The sequence below is a fragment of the Lutra lutra genome, chromosome 16 (genome assembly GCF_902655055.1).
Source record: "Lutra lutra chromosome 16, mLutLut1.2, whole genome shotgun sequence".
NCBI classification, from domain to species: Eukaryota; Metazoa; Chordata; class Mammalia; order Carnivora; family Mustelidae; genus Lutra; species Lutra lutra.
In genome coordinates, this window is record NC_062293.1 from 26,301,704 (window position 1) to 26,317,825 (window position 16,122).

At 39.5% G+C, this 16,122-nt stretch overlaps 1 protein-coding gene across 8 annotated transcripts in view; it reads right to left on the reverse strand.

Annotated features, from left to right (window-relative positions):
• Positions 1 to 16,122, reverse strand: part of SPAG9 (sperm associated antigen 9) — a 141,307-nt gene that overhangs the window by 19,679 nt on the left and 105,506 nt on the right. For 4 of the 8 annotated variants that reach the window (XM_047706157.1, XM_047706155.1, XM_047706162.1 and 1 more), the window contains 13 exons: positions 15,897 to 16,027; positions 13,871 to 13,927; positions 13,713 to 13,724; positions 12,465 to 12,638; positions 11,345 to 11,474; positions 8,593 to 8,682; positions 8,044 to 8,211; positions 7,436 to 7,607; positions 6,025 to 6,243; positions 5,329 to 5,524; positions 3,482 to 3,607; positions 2,208 to 2,288; positions 1,358 to 1,425 (listed from right to left, as the gene is read on the reverse strand). In XM_047706157.1, the coding sequence (XP_047562113.1) occupies positions 1,358 to 1,425; positions 2,208 to 2,288; positions 3,482 to 3,607; positions 5,329 to 5,524; positions 6,025 to 6,243; positions 7,436 to 7,607; positions 8,044 to 8,211; positions 8,593 to 8,682; positions 11,345 to 11,474; positions 12,465 to 12,638; positions 13,713 to 13,724; positions 13,871 to 13,927; positions 15,897 to 16,027 (1,624 nt within the window). The remainder of the gene's footprint in view (positions 1 to 1,357; positions 1,426 to 2,207; positions 2,289 to 3,481; positions 3,608 to 5,328; positions 5,525 to 6,024; positions 6,244 to 7,435; positions 7,608 to 8,043; positions 8,212 to 8,592; positions 8,683 to 11,344; positions 11,475 to 12,464; positions 12,639 to 13,712; positions 13,725 to 13,870; positions 13,928 to 15,896; positions 16,028 to 16,122) is intronic. The other 4 variants (XM_047706158.1, XM_047706156.1, XM_047706160.1 and 1 more) reach the window with 1 other exon arrangement.

A 16,122-nucleotide genomic window follows, 5' to 3' on the forward strand; every position in this document is an offset into this window, starting at 1 on the left:
AGGGTCAAGCTCAGAGAGCCTACAAAGGGTCTAAACAAGGCAAAAGAGAGCCCCCCACCTCTGATGATATCAAGTCATTAAGCAGCAATCTCTAGGTACCAGTTGGTTGCCAAGACACCTAGTCATCATCTACTCTTTATTTTTCCAAGCCCAAAAACATAGGAGACTTGCTAAAAATCCAAATTTAGTGTATCTATGCTTATGGAATATTTTCCTGCTCTAGCAATCTAGCAGGTAGGAAATGAATGATCATTTTTGGCTGATACATGTACCAAGGAGTTAGGAAGCGTCACATGCTCACTCCTCTAGTTCCCTTTTAACTCAAGGCACGTTTTCGGACCTTGACCACCCCTCCCATCTGCAGATGATAAATACACTGGTTTTAAAGAGGAAGAATAAAAATAATAGGACACGAAAATGACTAAACCATATCCAATTAAAAGCTTTTTAAAAAACTTTTCAAATATAAGTGGATGCAAATTATCTTAAAAATGTTGAGCAACAAGGGCGCCTGGGTGGCTCAGTGGGTTAAAGCCTCTGCCTTTGGCTCAGGTTATGATCTCAGGGTCCTGGGACCGAGCCCCACATTGGGCTCTTTGCCTGCCTCTCTGCCTACTATCTGTCAAATAAATAAATAACATCTTTAAAAAAAAAAATACTGAACAACAAAAATGCCAACCTTCCCTCTCATTAAATGTCTCCTAACTGAAGAAGTGTATGAACGAGAAACAAGTGCCCCCATCTCACATTATGCCAAAGTATCCTGAAATAATAAACACGTGCACTCACTATCTACTGAAGTCATATACTGTTAGTGTTCAGTTTAAACCTTTATTCTCGGGGCACCTGGGTGGCTCAGTGGTTAAAGCCTCTGCCTTCAGCTCAGGTCATGATCTCAGGGTCCTGGGATCAAGCCCCACATCGGGCTCTCTGCTCACAGCAGGGAGCCTGCCTCCTCCTCCTCTCTCTCTCTGCCTGCCTCTCTGCCTACTCATGATCTGTCTGTCAAATAAAAAAAAAAAAAAATCTTAAACCTTTATTCTCTCTCTCTCTTTTTAAGATTTTATTTATTTATTTGAGAGAGAGAGACAGTGAGAGAGAGCACGAGAGGGGAGAAGGTCAGAGGAAAAAGCAGACTCCCCGTGGAGTTGGGAGCTCAATACGGGACTCAATCCTGGGACTCTGGGATCAGCACCTGAGCCGAAGGCAGTTGCTTAACCAACTGAGCCACCCAGGCGCCCTAAAGCTTTATTTCTTCTGTTATTAGGTATCGTTTCTTTAAAACACAGGCCAATCTGCTAGAAAATGATTTTGCAAAGCAACAAATTGGGCACATCATATATTCATAACAACTCACCAACTCCTCTGTGAAAGATTGCAAGGGTGCCATCAGCCAGGGCCACTAACACAATTCCTTTCACGTGTCTGCAAACAGGAAAAGGGATTTCAGGACTCTCCATCTGGGAATGCGGGAGGGACCACACGCTACTGAACTAGTTCAGAGGCCCTCAGAGGGCCAATCCATGACATTCCAGATATACCAGAACCTAAAGAATATATTTTTTTAAAAGTCATCTCTATGCCCAGTGTGGGGCTCAAAGTCACGACCCCAAGATGAGGAGTCACATACTCTGTACTGACCCAGCACGGCGCCCCAGAACACACTCTTCTTGAGAAAGTCTTGCTATGAAAATGTCAGCTGAACTAAACAAAAAGCCTGTGCAGTGACTTTCTTATTTCACTTTCCAGCCCCAAGCTGCTCTTGTCACAGAAGGGCCACAGACCCGAGACAGGTGCCTTAAATGGAACCTACAGTCAGCCCTGCGGACTTTGGAGTTTTTGATAGAGACATACAGGAAAGGACTAGTGAATCAATGCCCCAGTCCACAACTCACCAATTCTAAAGACTACCCTCCAACAAATTAATAGGTATTCATTGGTTCTCTCCCCAGAGTACTACAGAACTCACCTGACAAGTTGGTGAGCAATCAACCTGACAAGTTAGACTTAAAGCTCTATATAGGAATTATTTTACTTTGTAGTAAGAGTTTCAATCTCATTCAGCTTCTCTGATTCCACAAGTGGGAAAGAAAAATCTGGATACTGACTTAATCATGAAGCACATGTAAGCTTTAACAGTCTTAAAAAAGATAGCTTATACCAAAATACACATTTTTGAAAGGAAGAATTTCTAAAATAAAACTTACACAATACTGAGAATCGAATCTTTAAGTTTAATAGAATGGAGACATTTCCTCCACTGGGCTACAGATGAGTGCACATACAAACTGCAAGAACAAAATCGAGACTCGTAAGGCACAGAGAACAGCAAGTTGTTGCTTACATCCAATAATGACCACAAAGTTCGCTTAGGAGGTAAGAAGAGTAACACAAAAATCTTAGGAAATAACAACAACGAGAGTCTAACGCAAAGAAATAAGCTGCTTACGCAAAAGGAAACACAGAAGAGGGAAAAGTCAGAACTAGAATAATGCACGGTCAGTTCGTTTCAGGTTCCCACAGACTTCAGAATCCTTGGCTAAAATCCGTTTTAAAAAATGACCTTACTCTTCTACTACACCAAACTATAACTTTCTGATGACACACCAGCTTACATCAGAAAGTGGCAAGCTATGGCCCGCAGGCCAAATCTGTCTCCATACAGTGTGCGAGATAAAAATGATCGTCACATTTTTAAAAGGCTGGGAAAAATCAAGAGTATCTGTTGACGTCTGAGGCTTTCAGCATCCACACAGTGTTCCAGGAGCCCAGCTGCGCTCCGCTACGTGCGTGCTGCCTGCACAGTGGCTATCTGTGCCAGCACGCCAGAGCTGAGAAGCTGCGAGAGCTCATATGGCCACAGAGCCCCATACATTTCTTATCTGATGCTTCAGAGAAAAAGTTGGTTGACCCTCCACTCTGTAGTATTGACTCCTAAGGAAAAGATGCACTAGTGACCTTACTTAACCTGTGCAGAAGCACAGTTTTCGGAGACTCCTCATCGTACTAGAATGTGAACAAACCACATAATGTTCGTCATCATCTCCTAGGCTTTCAGACTAGGATCTGTCTGGTCTCCCTAGTGTGTTTCGCAGTTACGTTCAGAATGAACTGGGCCTTCTTGCAGCCAAACAGATTAATCGTTGGTATTTCCTGAATACACTCTAGCCTATATAAGCCTCCTGTGCACCCATAATTCCATCTCTGGGCTGTTCAGGATCTCCTATTTCTGGATCACCCAGATTTTCAAGCTTTATTTACCTCTTATTCCAAGAATATTACATAATGACAAAGAACTATATGATTTAGCACTCATAAACAATGCAAGTCCAGTTTATGAGGTAATTAGAATATCATCTCAAAATTTGTAAGTACATAAAGTTCTCTGTTTTAATATGCACTTTTTGTTGTATGCCTATGCACCACATTTTACTTATTTATCTTCTGATTCCAAAAGCTAATATTAAGAGTTGGCACCTACCAGCCATTTTGAGCTCCAAGCCACATAGTTGGTAAAAGGCTACTCATCTTCTGAGCTTCTTCTCTCACCAGGTCTTGTTCATTTGGCAATACTGATAACTGATCTTTATATGCATCCAAGTCATTACTAGCAAGGTGGGGAAAAGGAAAGCATCTGAATATGCTTAGCTGCAGTTTTTAAGGACTGAACATTTCCACATTTTAGTTTATTTTTAGATTAACAGCTTGGAAAAAAAAAAATTAAACACCAGCATTCCAGAAAAACCAAATTTAAATGCTTATCATAAATATTTCAACAGCTGTACCAGAAGTAACATTAACATACTAAAGAGAACCAAGGTGCAGACAAGGGAGTTAAGACATCGTAATATAGCAGTTAACATCCAGACTTATAATTACGGTTCTCCCTTAGGGTTATTTTGAATTTTTTAGTTTTTTTTTTCTTAGGGAAAAGAAGAGGAAGGCATGGTTTGTTATAAGACAAAACACACACACACACACACACACACACACACACACAGAATGAGTATAAAGAATTTTCTAGGGGCGCCTGAGTGGTTCACTAGGTTAAGAGTCTGCCTTTGCCTTAAGTCATGTCCCAAACCCCGCATCAGGCTCCCTGCTCAGTGGGGAGTCCGCCTCTCCCTCAGCTCATGCTCTCTTTTGCTCTCTCTCTTAAATAAAATCTTTTTTTTTTTTTAATTTTTATTTATTTATTTGACAGAGAGAGATCACAGTAGACAGAGAGGCAGGCAGAGAGAGAGAGAGAGAGAGGGAAGCAGGCTTCCTGCTGAGCAGACAGCCCTATGCGGGACTCGATCCCAGGACCCCGAGATCATGACCCGAGCCGAAGGCAGCAGCTCAACCCACTGAGCCACCCAGGCGCCCTTAAATCTTAAAAAAAATTTTTTTTCTAAAATAAATTATTATGCTAAAATATACTCATATTCTCTCCTAAGACCTTCCTTCTTTGGATTGTCAGAACATTTTTAAAAAAAGGTAAGTGGGCTATCAAATTCAAGAGAGAAAAACTTGTTATTCCTAAAAAAGAGGACTTTTTTTTTTTTGAGATTCTTTTTATTATTTGACAGAGAGAGAGAGAGAGCACATAAGCAGGGGGAGTTGCAAACAGAGGAAGAAGGAGAAGCAGTCTCCCCGCTGAGCAGGGAGTCTGACTTGGGACCCTGGGATCATGACCTGAGCTGAAGGCAGACACTTAACCGACTGAGCCACCCAGGCACCCAAGATGACTTTATTTTTATATTGACAAATGTTAATAGACACAAACATCACTCTATAAACAAGAGGAGGAATATTAAATTAAAAAAAGAATCACATTTAGACAGATCTCTATCAGCTTTCTATAAAGGCCTAGAGAAGGCAGAAAATAATGAATTCATTAAATGGGCCTAGATTTCCTATTGCTTTAAAGGAAGAGCTATTTGCCAGAAAACAAAATTTTAAAAAGTCATCCAAACCCACATGGGAAATCTAGACTGTGAATTTCACAGCTAACTGGGGTTGGAGTGAAAGGAGGGCTGGGGAGGAAAATGGCACGGTTACAGTTGGAATGGGAATGAAAAAACAAATCATATCAGAGGAGAAAATGACCAGGAAGATTTTGACTACTGCACCTATAGGCAAGGGTTTCTTTGTGTGTTTTTTTCACTTTGTTTTGTTTTTTAAGTTAGAAGGAATAGAGAATGTAAGGGGAGCGGAGTGGAGGGGAATCCAGAGCAGATGCAGTGGAAGGAGACCTAGGGTGAATACTGTGGCTGCTTGAGAGGATTTTGTTCCTTTCATGTGAGCACTTTCCTGGTTTCCTAAGTTGCTGACCCATCTGCATACCTTGACTGATACACCGGCGAGAGGTCTTCCGGGATTTGAACTCCCAGAGGATCTGTGAAGACGTGTTCCGTGTACACGCCGGGCTGGGAGATGTCCACGGTGTCTTCAGTTGACCCTGCATTGCCTTCTGTGGCTTCCGTTGCTTCTTCTGCTGTCGGAACGTTTTCATCAACCTCACTATTTTCTGTTTCCTTTTCTACAAAATAAATAAAACATGCTAACTATTCTGAGTTTGAGCTTTTCCCCACACAAACCACCGCTACAGAATTCCACTCCACCTACCCCATCCTCCTCCACCCTATGCCATGAAATACAGAATTCTTGGGTTTGTTTTTGTTTTTGTTTTTAAAGATTTTACTCATTTGACAGAGAGAGACAGCGAGAGAGGGAACACAAGCAGGGGGAGTGGGAGAGGGAGAAGCAGGCTTCCTGACGAGCAGGGAGCCCAACGTGGGGCTTGATCCCAGGACCCTGGGATCATGACCCGAGCCAAAGGCAGATGCCTAAAACTGAGCCACCCGGGTGCCCCGAAACACAGAATTCTTGTTTTAATAGGCATTACAACAGTATTACATTGTCTTCTTTTGAGCTTTTCACCCTCATTACTTGAAGATCTAAATCGAGTAGGAGTCTGTAATGAGGCCTCTGGGATAGGCTCTGACTCCATACTGATGACATGAAAGAGGAGAGTGATACCTGGTGGTTTTTCCATCACTGGAGAAGCACCGTTAGTACTAGGGGAAGTGGCAGCTGCTGTCACACCTTCTGCAGAACAACCAACCACTGTGATGCCCCCCAACAGGCTGTCCGTCTCTGCTGAGCTATTGCTGGTCATGCTGCCACATAAAGACGCTTTGTCTACCTGTCCAGATTCTGAAAGCTCTTCTCCGGCAGGGTAGTCTGTTTCTCTTGCTCCTGAAAAACAAGATAAACCTTTTTCTAATAGCTAAGTAAGTAAGGTTTGAAATAAGAGCATGCAGATGGGACTACTTAAATACACCGCCAGCATGGTAACTTTAGATTTTATTTAAATTAACCTTTACAAAATGAGAAAGTAACTTCAAAAATTAAGATAATACTTCTATTACTGCAAGCATAACTAAACGTGAAAATGTCAGAAGTGACACTTCTGTTCTTACTTAGTTCCTCAGCAGCCACCTGAGGTTAAAAACAAGGAAATCTAATATCCGACGAGTCAGTAAAAATAACTTTTTTTAATTATCAAGTATACTATTTGAAATATGGACTTCCACCACTATTAAAAGCTCATCGCCCTAGGTGTACACAGTGTCTTAAGATATTAGTAATACATTGAAAAACTGAGCATTTACCATATAAAGATAAATTTCTTGTTTCCTTTATTCAGAAGGCTGTTCTTATTCATAGCACATTAAAATATTTTGTTGCAGTAAAATATACATACGTAACATCAAATTTGCCATTTCAACATGTTTAAGTGTACAACCCAGTGGCATTATTTATTTACACAATGCCATGCAACCACAACTATTTATGTCTGAAATTTTTCCAGCACACCTCGCAGAAAATGTGTCCTCATCAACCCTGTTCCCCAAGCCTCCCCCGCCCCTATTCCTATTAATCTCTAATCTACCTCTGTCTTCATGAATTTGCCTAGTCTAGATGGCTCATATAAATGGAATCATACAACATCTGCCCTTGTGTGTCTGGGTTACTTTGCTTAGCATGCTTCCAAAATTAATCTATGTTGTAGCATGTAACAGAATTACATTTCTTCTTATGACTAAATAATATTCCATTCTGTAGACATATTGTGAGCACCCATTTTAAACCAATGTTTTAACATTATGTAATATTCAATCCATAACTTCAGAAGCCTTCTCTTTCTCATCAATCTAAATAGTCCCTTGCTCTTTGTCCACCAGGCATCTTCTCATGTTACCACTGTTTTATTCTCTTCGTAATATTTGAAAATCTTAGTCATTTATTTCCAGTCTATTTTTGGTCCTCCCCAGCTAGAACATAAACTCCATGAGAGCAGTGCATAACTGTACCTCCAGCAACAAGTCAGTTCCTGTCAGTAAAAAGGTGTAGATGGTAGGAAAAGAGGGACATGGCTTCCTCTTACCTGGTACACTTGCTATACACAGAACATGAGAGTTGCAAACAGTGAAACTGTCGAGGATGTTGCCTGGTTGAACAGCATCAATAATGATAACTTTTGTAGCTGAATGAGTGCTGGTACAGATCCAGACTAGACTGGATAATTCTTCTTGATTTTTTAACTCCTTCTGCTGTTCCTACGTATACAGAGTAAGAAAATGAATGTTTAAAATGATATACATGTGTACATATTCATACAGCTATGCTATAACAGTAAAGTGTAATACTGTTTTGCGTTTGTTTTCAGATTATTTGAAAAGGTTAAAAATACAACCACCTTTCAATATTAAACAGTAAAGTAAAAAATAGCAGTTAAAGTAGGTTAATGATAAAAATGTTCTATTTCTTGATTTTGATGGTTTTTAAACAGGTAATACATTTGTCAAAACTCTTCGAACTGTACCCATTTCAGGTGTATATACCTTATCATATGTAAAATACACCTCAGTAAAATGGATCTAAAAAAGAGTGTAAGGAACCTGCATAATAATCCCAATTAGAAGCTGGACCAGAAGTCAAGTTTTGAACCACAAAGCTACAACCAGGAGGTCAAGCATTAGTGCATACACTTACCTTAAGTTCCTGGTCTAACTTGTCTAAGCTACTCTGGGATGCACTTCGCTGTTTACTGCCTTCTGTATCCAAGCCAGCAACATCCTTGTAAAATACACTTGCTCCAACAACAGAACCACCATCTCTGGTCTTCCCACCTGATAAATTGACTCCAACAGCACACCACAGCTTTTTGGGTTTGAAAAAAGGCGGGCGGGGGGGTAAGTAAGTCATTTTCTTTCTAAAAACATTTAGAACTTTTCACATTTTTAAAAAAATCTAATGATTATGAATATAGGTCTTTTTGTTGTTGTTGTTCCTTTCTTTCAAGTAAACTCTCCCCAGTGTGGAGCTCAAACTCAAGACCCTGAAATTAAGAGGTGCACGTTCTACTGAGTCAGACAGGTGCCCCATGAATACAGGTCTTTAATATTCAAAGTATCCCAGTTTAAAATTATAAAATAAACAATAACCTCACCCACAAAAGCAGAATTTAAACTTTTCTGGTTTCAGAAAGAAAATCCATCCAGAGTTTAAGAAATATTTCCTTTAACTTCAAAATTAATTTACCTTCATTGATGTATCTTTCTCATCTAGAGGTCTGAGATAGACGGGCACAGGTAGATTTTTCATCTTATTTTCCCCTTGGCCATTGGTCACCTAGTAATTAGAGGAGGGAGAGAGAAAGACACATTGGTAAGTCTCATCAAAAGTGGGCTCACAGAACCACTGAGCCATGGGCAAGCAATGCTGGTACATCCTTCCTCTTTGAAATCATGTCCAAGTTAATTCTGTTATTCTTATTTGAAAAAAAAGCAGAAAGTCAAGTGGCAGTTAGAAAAAATAAACAAGAGGGCGCCTGGGTGGCTCAGTGGGTTAAGCTGCTGCCTTCGGCTCAGGTCATGATCTCAGGGTCCTGGGATCGAGTCCCGCATCGGGCTCTCTGCTCAGCAGGGAGCCTGCTTCCCTCTCTCTCTGCCTGCCTCTCTGTCTACTTGTGATCTCTCTGTCAAATAAATAAATAAAATCTTTAAAAAAATAAAATAAAATAAACAAGATACTATGGGAGCTCAGAAGAGATACACTACTTCAGGTACATGTTAGTATGTTTGTGCGTGTGTATGTGTACTCATGTGTGAGTCTTTCAGGGAAAGTGAATATGGAAGTAGACAAGTAAAGCTCGTGTAAACCTGAACTGAGGTTTACGTCAACAGTTTGGAAGGTTACATGACAATGGCTTCTTAAAACTTCTAAAAAACAGGGGCGCCTGGGTGGCTCAGTGGGTTAAGCCACTGCCTTAGGCTCGGGTCATGATCTCGGGGTCCTGGGATTGAGTCCCGCATCGGGCTCTCTGCTCAGCAGGGAGCCTGCTTCTCTCTCTCTCTCTGCCTGCCTCTCCATCTACTTGTGATCTCTCTCTGTCAAATAAATAAATAAAAAATCTTAATTAAAAAAAAAAAAAAAAACTTCTAAAAAACAAAGGTTTTTCTGAGTACCTGGGTGGTTCAGTCAGTTAAGAGGCTGACTCTGAATTTTGGCTCAGGTCATGATCTCGGGGTCCTGGGATCGAGCCCCACATCGATCTCCCTCTCCCTTTGCCCCTCCCCTCTCCACTGCTCACTCTGTGTGTGCTCCCCCTCTCTCCCTCCTTCCCTCTTTCTCACTCTGAAATAAATAAATAAATCTAAAAAAGATAGATTTTTTTTAAGATTTTATTTATTTATTTGACACAGAGAGAGAGATCACAAGTAGGCAGAGAAGCAGACAGAGAGAGAGAGAAGCAGGCTCCCTGCCAAGCAGAGAGGCTCGACCCTGAGATCATGACCTGGACTGAAGGCAGAGGCTTAGCCCACTGAGCCACCCAGTGTCCCGAAAAAAGATATTTTTAAAAAAATGAAATCTTCAATTAAAATACAGCAAGATACACATGCAACTCAATAGCAAAAACAAGCAAACAGATTAAAAAATGGGCAAAGGATCTGAATATTTTTCCAAAGAAGATACAGACCGCCAACAGGTACATGTAAAGATGCTCAACATCACTCATCATCAGGGAAATGCAAATCAAAACCACAATGAGGTATTATCTCATACCTGTCAGAATTGCTATTATCAAAAAGACAAGAAGGCAAGGATGTGGAGAAAAGCAAACGCTATGTACTGATAGTGGGAATGTAAACTGGAGCAGCCATTATGGAAAACAGTACGGAGGCTCCTAATAAATAAAAAATAGGGGTGCCTGGCTCATTTAGTTGGTAGAGCATGCGACTCTTGATCTCGGGGTCATGAGTTCAAGCCCCACACTGGGCACAGAGATGACTTAAAAAAAAAAAAAATTAAGAATAGAACTACCATACAATACAGCAATTCCACTTCTGAGTATTTATCTGGAGAAAACAAAAACATTAACTTGAAAAGATATAGGCACCTCCAAGTTCACTGTAGCATTACATACAGTAGCCAAGACATGGAAACAACTTAAGTGCCCATCAATAAATGCATGTGTAAGGGAAATGTGGTTTATAAATACAAAGGAATATTATTTAGGCATAAAAAAGAATGGTAGTTTTCCATCTGTAACAACATGAATGGAACTTGAGGGCATTATGCTAAGGGAGGGTAAATTCAGACACAGAAAAACAAATATTGTATGATCTCACTTCTGTGTGGAATCTTAAACAAACAAACATACAAAGCTCATAAACACAGAGAATAAACTGGTGGCTGCTAGAGGTAGGGGTGAGAGACAGGTGAAGTGCTTCGTAAAGGAGGTCAAAGGTACAAACTTCCAAAATCAGTCCTCGGGATGTAAAGTATGGCACAGCAACTCTAACTAGTAATACTGTACTGCACAATTAAAGCTGCTAAGAGAGGTTAAAGTTCTCACAAGGAAAAAAATCTGTAACCATGTTTGCTGATGATGTTAACTACAGTTACTGTGGTGATGATTTCACAATATATAAAAATATCAAATCATTATGTTGTGTACCTGAAACTAATATAATGCTATATGTCAATTATCCCTCAAAACAAAACAACAAAAACCAACAAAAAACAACCAACGGATTACCTCAAGTCCGTGCACTTGGTAAACCTCCTGTTGACCCCCTGCCTCCTCACAGACTTGAGCATTTCTTTTGAGTTCTGAGGCTCCAGAAAACAGCCTGAGAACCACTACCATCAACCCTTCTGCAAGTGTGTGCCAAGTCCAAGAACTTAAAATGAGCAGGTTTGAGACAGGTATCTAAATTCCTTCATGCCCAGACATACTCCTCTCCCCTAGCACTTCCCACTAGATGCTCATACCATGTTCACACCTTACCTGTTTGTACTTCTGAGGCAGACTCCAGCCAAAAGCCTGCACTCTACCATCTTCCTTCTGAACGTGGGCCTTTACCTGCCGATACTGTTCTCTCTTCTGTTCTCTGCGTGAGGCTAAGCTAGCTTCAGTTCTAAAATGCAAAGAAATTTCCCTTTTTAATTAAAGGAATATAACAACAGCAAATCTCCCCTTTCCTGCTGAGACAGCAAAAGTGACAACAAAAAAATTACAAAATTTCAGTTAAGATTACTTCAGAGATCTGCCTTTCTAAGAAGTGTTATCCTAAAGCTGACCTTTTAAAGTTGTGCAGTGGGTATAGCAGTCAAACTTTAACAGACTGGCAAGCAGCTTACTTTATTATGTTGAATCATCAGCCATCCGATTTCTATTAGGTTTCAGATTTTGGCCACATGAAAGGGAAAAATTCTTAAATATTTTTAGTTCCTCCCCTTTCTTTGTTCATTCAGCAAATACTTACTGAGAATTTTCTCATGCCAGAGAATGTGCTAGAAGTGACTAAAGATCAATAAATCCATATATTCTTATGAAGATAATAAAGGTTAATTTCTGGACACCACTGCTTTGTTTCAGAAGACGGAAACGCAAACTAACTTGCTGTGTATGTCTTAATTAACAAATCTGTGTGTCAGGCACTTTACAAACCCTGGGTAATTTAACCCTAGTGCCTCTGAGAGGCTATCATACTCCATTTACAGCCAGAGAAACTGGGGCGAGAGGTTAGTTTGTCCAAGTTCATGTTCACTTAAGGAGCAGCAGAGTCAGGAGGGAAAATCAACTTCTGACACCAAAGTAAATGTTCAAACATTTAGGATAAAGGCTTATATAGGCCTTTAACATTTTGCTAATATTTATCAGTGTTATTGAGCAGCAACAAAGAGATATTTTAACAACTTCTTTTTATGAAACCTGTGAAATGCAATTTTCATACAAGATATTGACTACAAGTACTTAAAGGTAGGCAGCCACATTACTTTATAGTAATTTTTTATAGGCTTCTTTATAGACTTATGGGCACCTTACCACTGATCTGATAAGGGACAAGAATGTTCTGAACTATTAACTTATTTGGAGCATAACTACTAGTCCGCAAAATACTTACTCTTCGCTAAGGAAATCAAAGGCTTTGGACTTATCCCCAGGGAGCTGAGATAAGGTGCTGCTTCTTTTCTTGACAGAAGGAGTAACATGAGAGGTGGGTGCATTGTATTTTAAATTAACAGGTGGTTCAGGCTTCTTAGTAGTATTACTTGAGGAGCTGAAAAGTCGGCTGAAACTAAAAAAGAAAAAAGTGAGAGAGCAAGAGAGAGCACCCACTAGAGAGTGTTATTACATGCACTATAAAAAACAATCCATAACTTTCCATAAATTCCAGAGAGCTTTTACAGAGCAGTGAGTTAGAAACTGGCAGAAAGATTTTTTGTAGTCATACACTGCATCCTTAGCAATAACTCACAGCCAAATTCAGACATTCAGGAAAGAGGAACTATTGCTTAGAATGGCAGATCCTTGCACTTTAATTAGCAATTCACATAATGAAAGGAAGAAACGCTGAAGTACAGGGAACTTCTTGTAATGAAGGAGTAAGATGGGTCCTAGTAGTTGTTTTTTGTTTGTTTGTTTTTCTTTGTTTTTTTTTTTTAAAGATTTTTACTTTTTAAAATTTTTTTATTTGACAGACAGAGATCACAAGTAGGCAGAGAGGCAGGCAGAGAGAGAGAGGAGAAAGCAGGTTCCCAGAAGAGCAGAAAGCCCAATGTGGGGCTCCATCCCAGGACCCTGGGATCATGATCTGAGCCGAAGGCAGAGGCTTTAACCCACTGAGCCACCCAGGTGCCCCAGTAGTTGTTAAACAGCAAGGTTATAGCTGCATGGTTTGAAGAGAAACTTAGTTTGCCAGTTCTAAAAGTAGTAAGAAAGTACTGGAACACTTACTATCATTTTAACACACATCTTAAACATTTTCTCATTAAGCTCAAATTATATATCTACCTTCATATCCACTTAAAAGAATTAACAGTTCTATTAATAGCAGATTCACCAAAAAGCGTAAGTTTAAAATATAGTAAGTGTGCAGTTCTTCCGGCATGAACATAATTCAACTCTGAAACACACAAACACACTGACCTCTCAAACCTACAGACATTAATTTCTATGCTTTCCTTTGCAAAGTTCCTTACAATCACACAACCAGTGAATCCATATAACCTATTTACTGAGGATCCACGTAATTATCACTCTGAATAATTCCCCATAATTTTTATTTAATTTAGCAGAAGATTCTACCAAGTGCATAAGCAACAGGATGCAGCTTACGACAGCATATGTTTGTCCTCAAGAATAGCCTTACCGAGCTGGCATGCTACATATCAAAAAGAAAAAAGTTCAACTTAGCTATATACTCCAAATTTTAAAAAGAAAGGAGACACAAAATCATTCTCAGAAATATATTTTGACTATAATCTTGTCTCAAAGTGCTAATGTTTTTATGTGTTTTTAGATACTTACAACTGCCAAATGCTTGACCTTTTTTTTTCCTGCATGGCTGGATTTTCTCTTGATGCACTATATTTAAAAAGAAAAACAAAGAAAGAAAAAATGTTTTATCAGTGAGGTGTTTTAGCTTTTTATCTGAAGAACAGGGGACACATCGAAGAGTTCAGTCCACTGACCAAGACAAGATTGTCATCTCTGCTGAACAGATAGCCAACATGCCTGAATGTAAATATTAAAAAAAAAAAAAAAAATTTATTGAAGAGAGATATCTTCAATAAAGGTATTATCTTCAATAAAGGGGAAAAGATATTCTCCCTTTTGTCAAAATATTGTCTTGTAACTCCTTAGCTTTACATAAAGGTCTCGAACGTGCTCATGTTCCAGCTCTCATGAGATAACCTGCACCTTTACTATTCTGATGGGTCATTTTTCATAGGACTAATACTTTCCATTACTGAAAAGATGACCAAAGAAAGGGATAAACTGGATTGATAGGTAGTTCAAGAAAATTTCAGAAAATAAGATGCTCCAAACTAATTTAGTAAGGCAGAAAGGATTCTGCTCTCATTATCAGGGCTCACTTTTCATATTTTTTAAAGGACTAAATTGAAAACATCTTTTAATTCAATGGAAAAGTTTAAAAAAAAAAAAGGCACCACTTTTTTTTTTCACTTGTGGACTAGCACATGGCTGCTAGAATCAAAAATAGCAATGAAAAGTAAAGCCTGCTGGGGAGCCTGAGTGCACAGTTGGTTGAGCATCTGACCCTTGGTTTCAGCTCAAGTTGTGATCTCGGTGTTGTGAGATTAGGCCCCATGTTAGGCTCCATGCTGGATGTGGAGTCTGCTTGAGATTTTTCTTCCTCTCCCTCTGTCCCTCCCGTTCGTGCTTCTCTCTCTAAAATAAATCAATCGTAAAAAAGAAAAAAGGAAAGAAAATGCACTATGTCTCTATATACCTCAATTTTTAAGAAAAATTTAGTTATTTATTTGAGAGAGATGGTGGGGGGAGAATCTCTAGCAGACTCCCCACTGAGCACAGAGCCCGACAACACAGCCTAATCTCATGTCGCCGTGATCATGACCCAAGCCGAAGCCGAGAGTCAGAGGCTTAACTGACTAAGCCACCAAGGTACCCCATGACCATTTTTAAAATATTTATTATTTATGTAAAATCCATTAAATGTTTGAGTTAAGAACAAGCTTCTTAGTACATTAGCTTCTTGACCAATTAATGAAGATCAAAATACTGATCTCCTTCCTTCTCAGCAGCAATTACAAGTTTAACAAATCATAAATGTCCTATACAAAGTGCTTTCATTCTAGTATGACACCAGTAAAGGACATACAAACTGTTAAATAAATAATGTGATCGCAAAGTAAAAGTTGGAGGTTAAAAAATATGTTCATAAACTTTAAAACAATGTGTCAGTGTATCTGTACTATTATTGGTAAATCTGACATGGGAATCTAAACTCAAAAATACGGGCAAATTCGGGGGCAGCTAGTTCTCGAACATTTCCTGAGCTTTTCCTGTTACTGAGAATACGGCCATTAGATGGCAGCATGAGATGAGATCTAAGATCAGATCAGTGAAGATGTCTGCAGAAAGTACATTTTGTACAAACAGCCAGAAAGGGGGTGGGGGCAGGGAACTGGACAAGAGTATTTTACATAAAGACAGAGTAAAAATGACTTAGTTTTTTGGGTGGCACGTGAAATTCGTATCTTTCTCTGGCATTACTGTAAAAGTAGTATCAATTTCTATATTCTTTTGAAAAAAGACCATCATTCCTAAGTAATAATAATTACCTTTTAGAGGTCATGGAAACATTCTCCAAGCGCCCTTTACCCACAAAAGGCACTCATTTTGATCATACATACTGTCCCTAATTCCTAGTGTTATTTCAGAAAGTATTTCCTAGTAAACAGAGTACGAGGTTTGGATCCCCAAGACTGGACTCCAGTTCTGAGTAAAGGAATATTCAAACCTAGGAAACAATATTAGAAAAGCGCCAAGAGGCACGTCTCTCACGAACCGAATCATCTCTGTCCATCGAACAGCTTCCTGAAGCTCCATCAATCTCTCCTTATATTGGTTTCTCTCCATTAGAACGCGGGCCATTTCTACTCTCGTAAACCGCTTCCTCTGGGCTGTGGGAATATCACTCTATAACAAATAGAACACTGCAGATCACTCTGGGAGCCTATATCTGTTTTTGGTGTTCTGTTAAACTTTAGCAGAATCAAAGCTTTGAAACATTT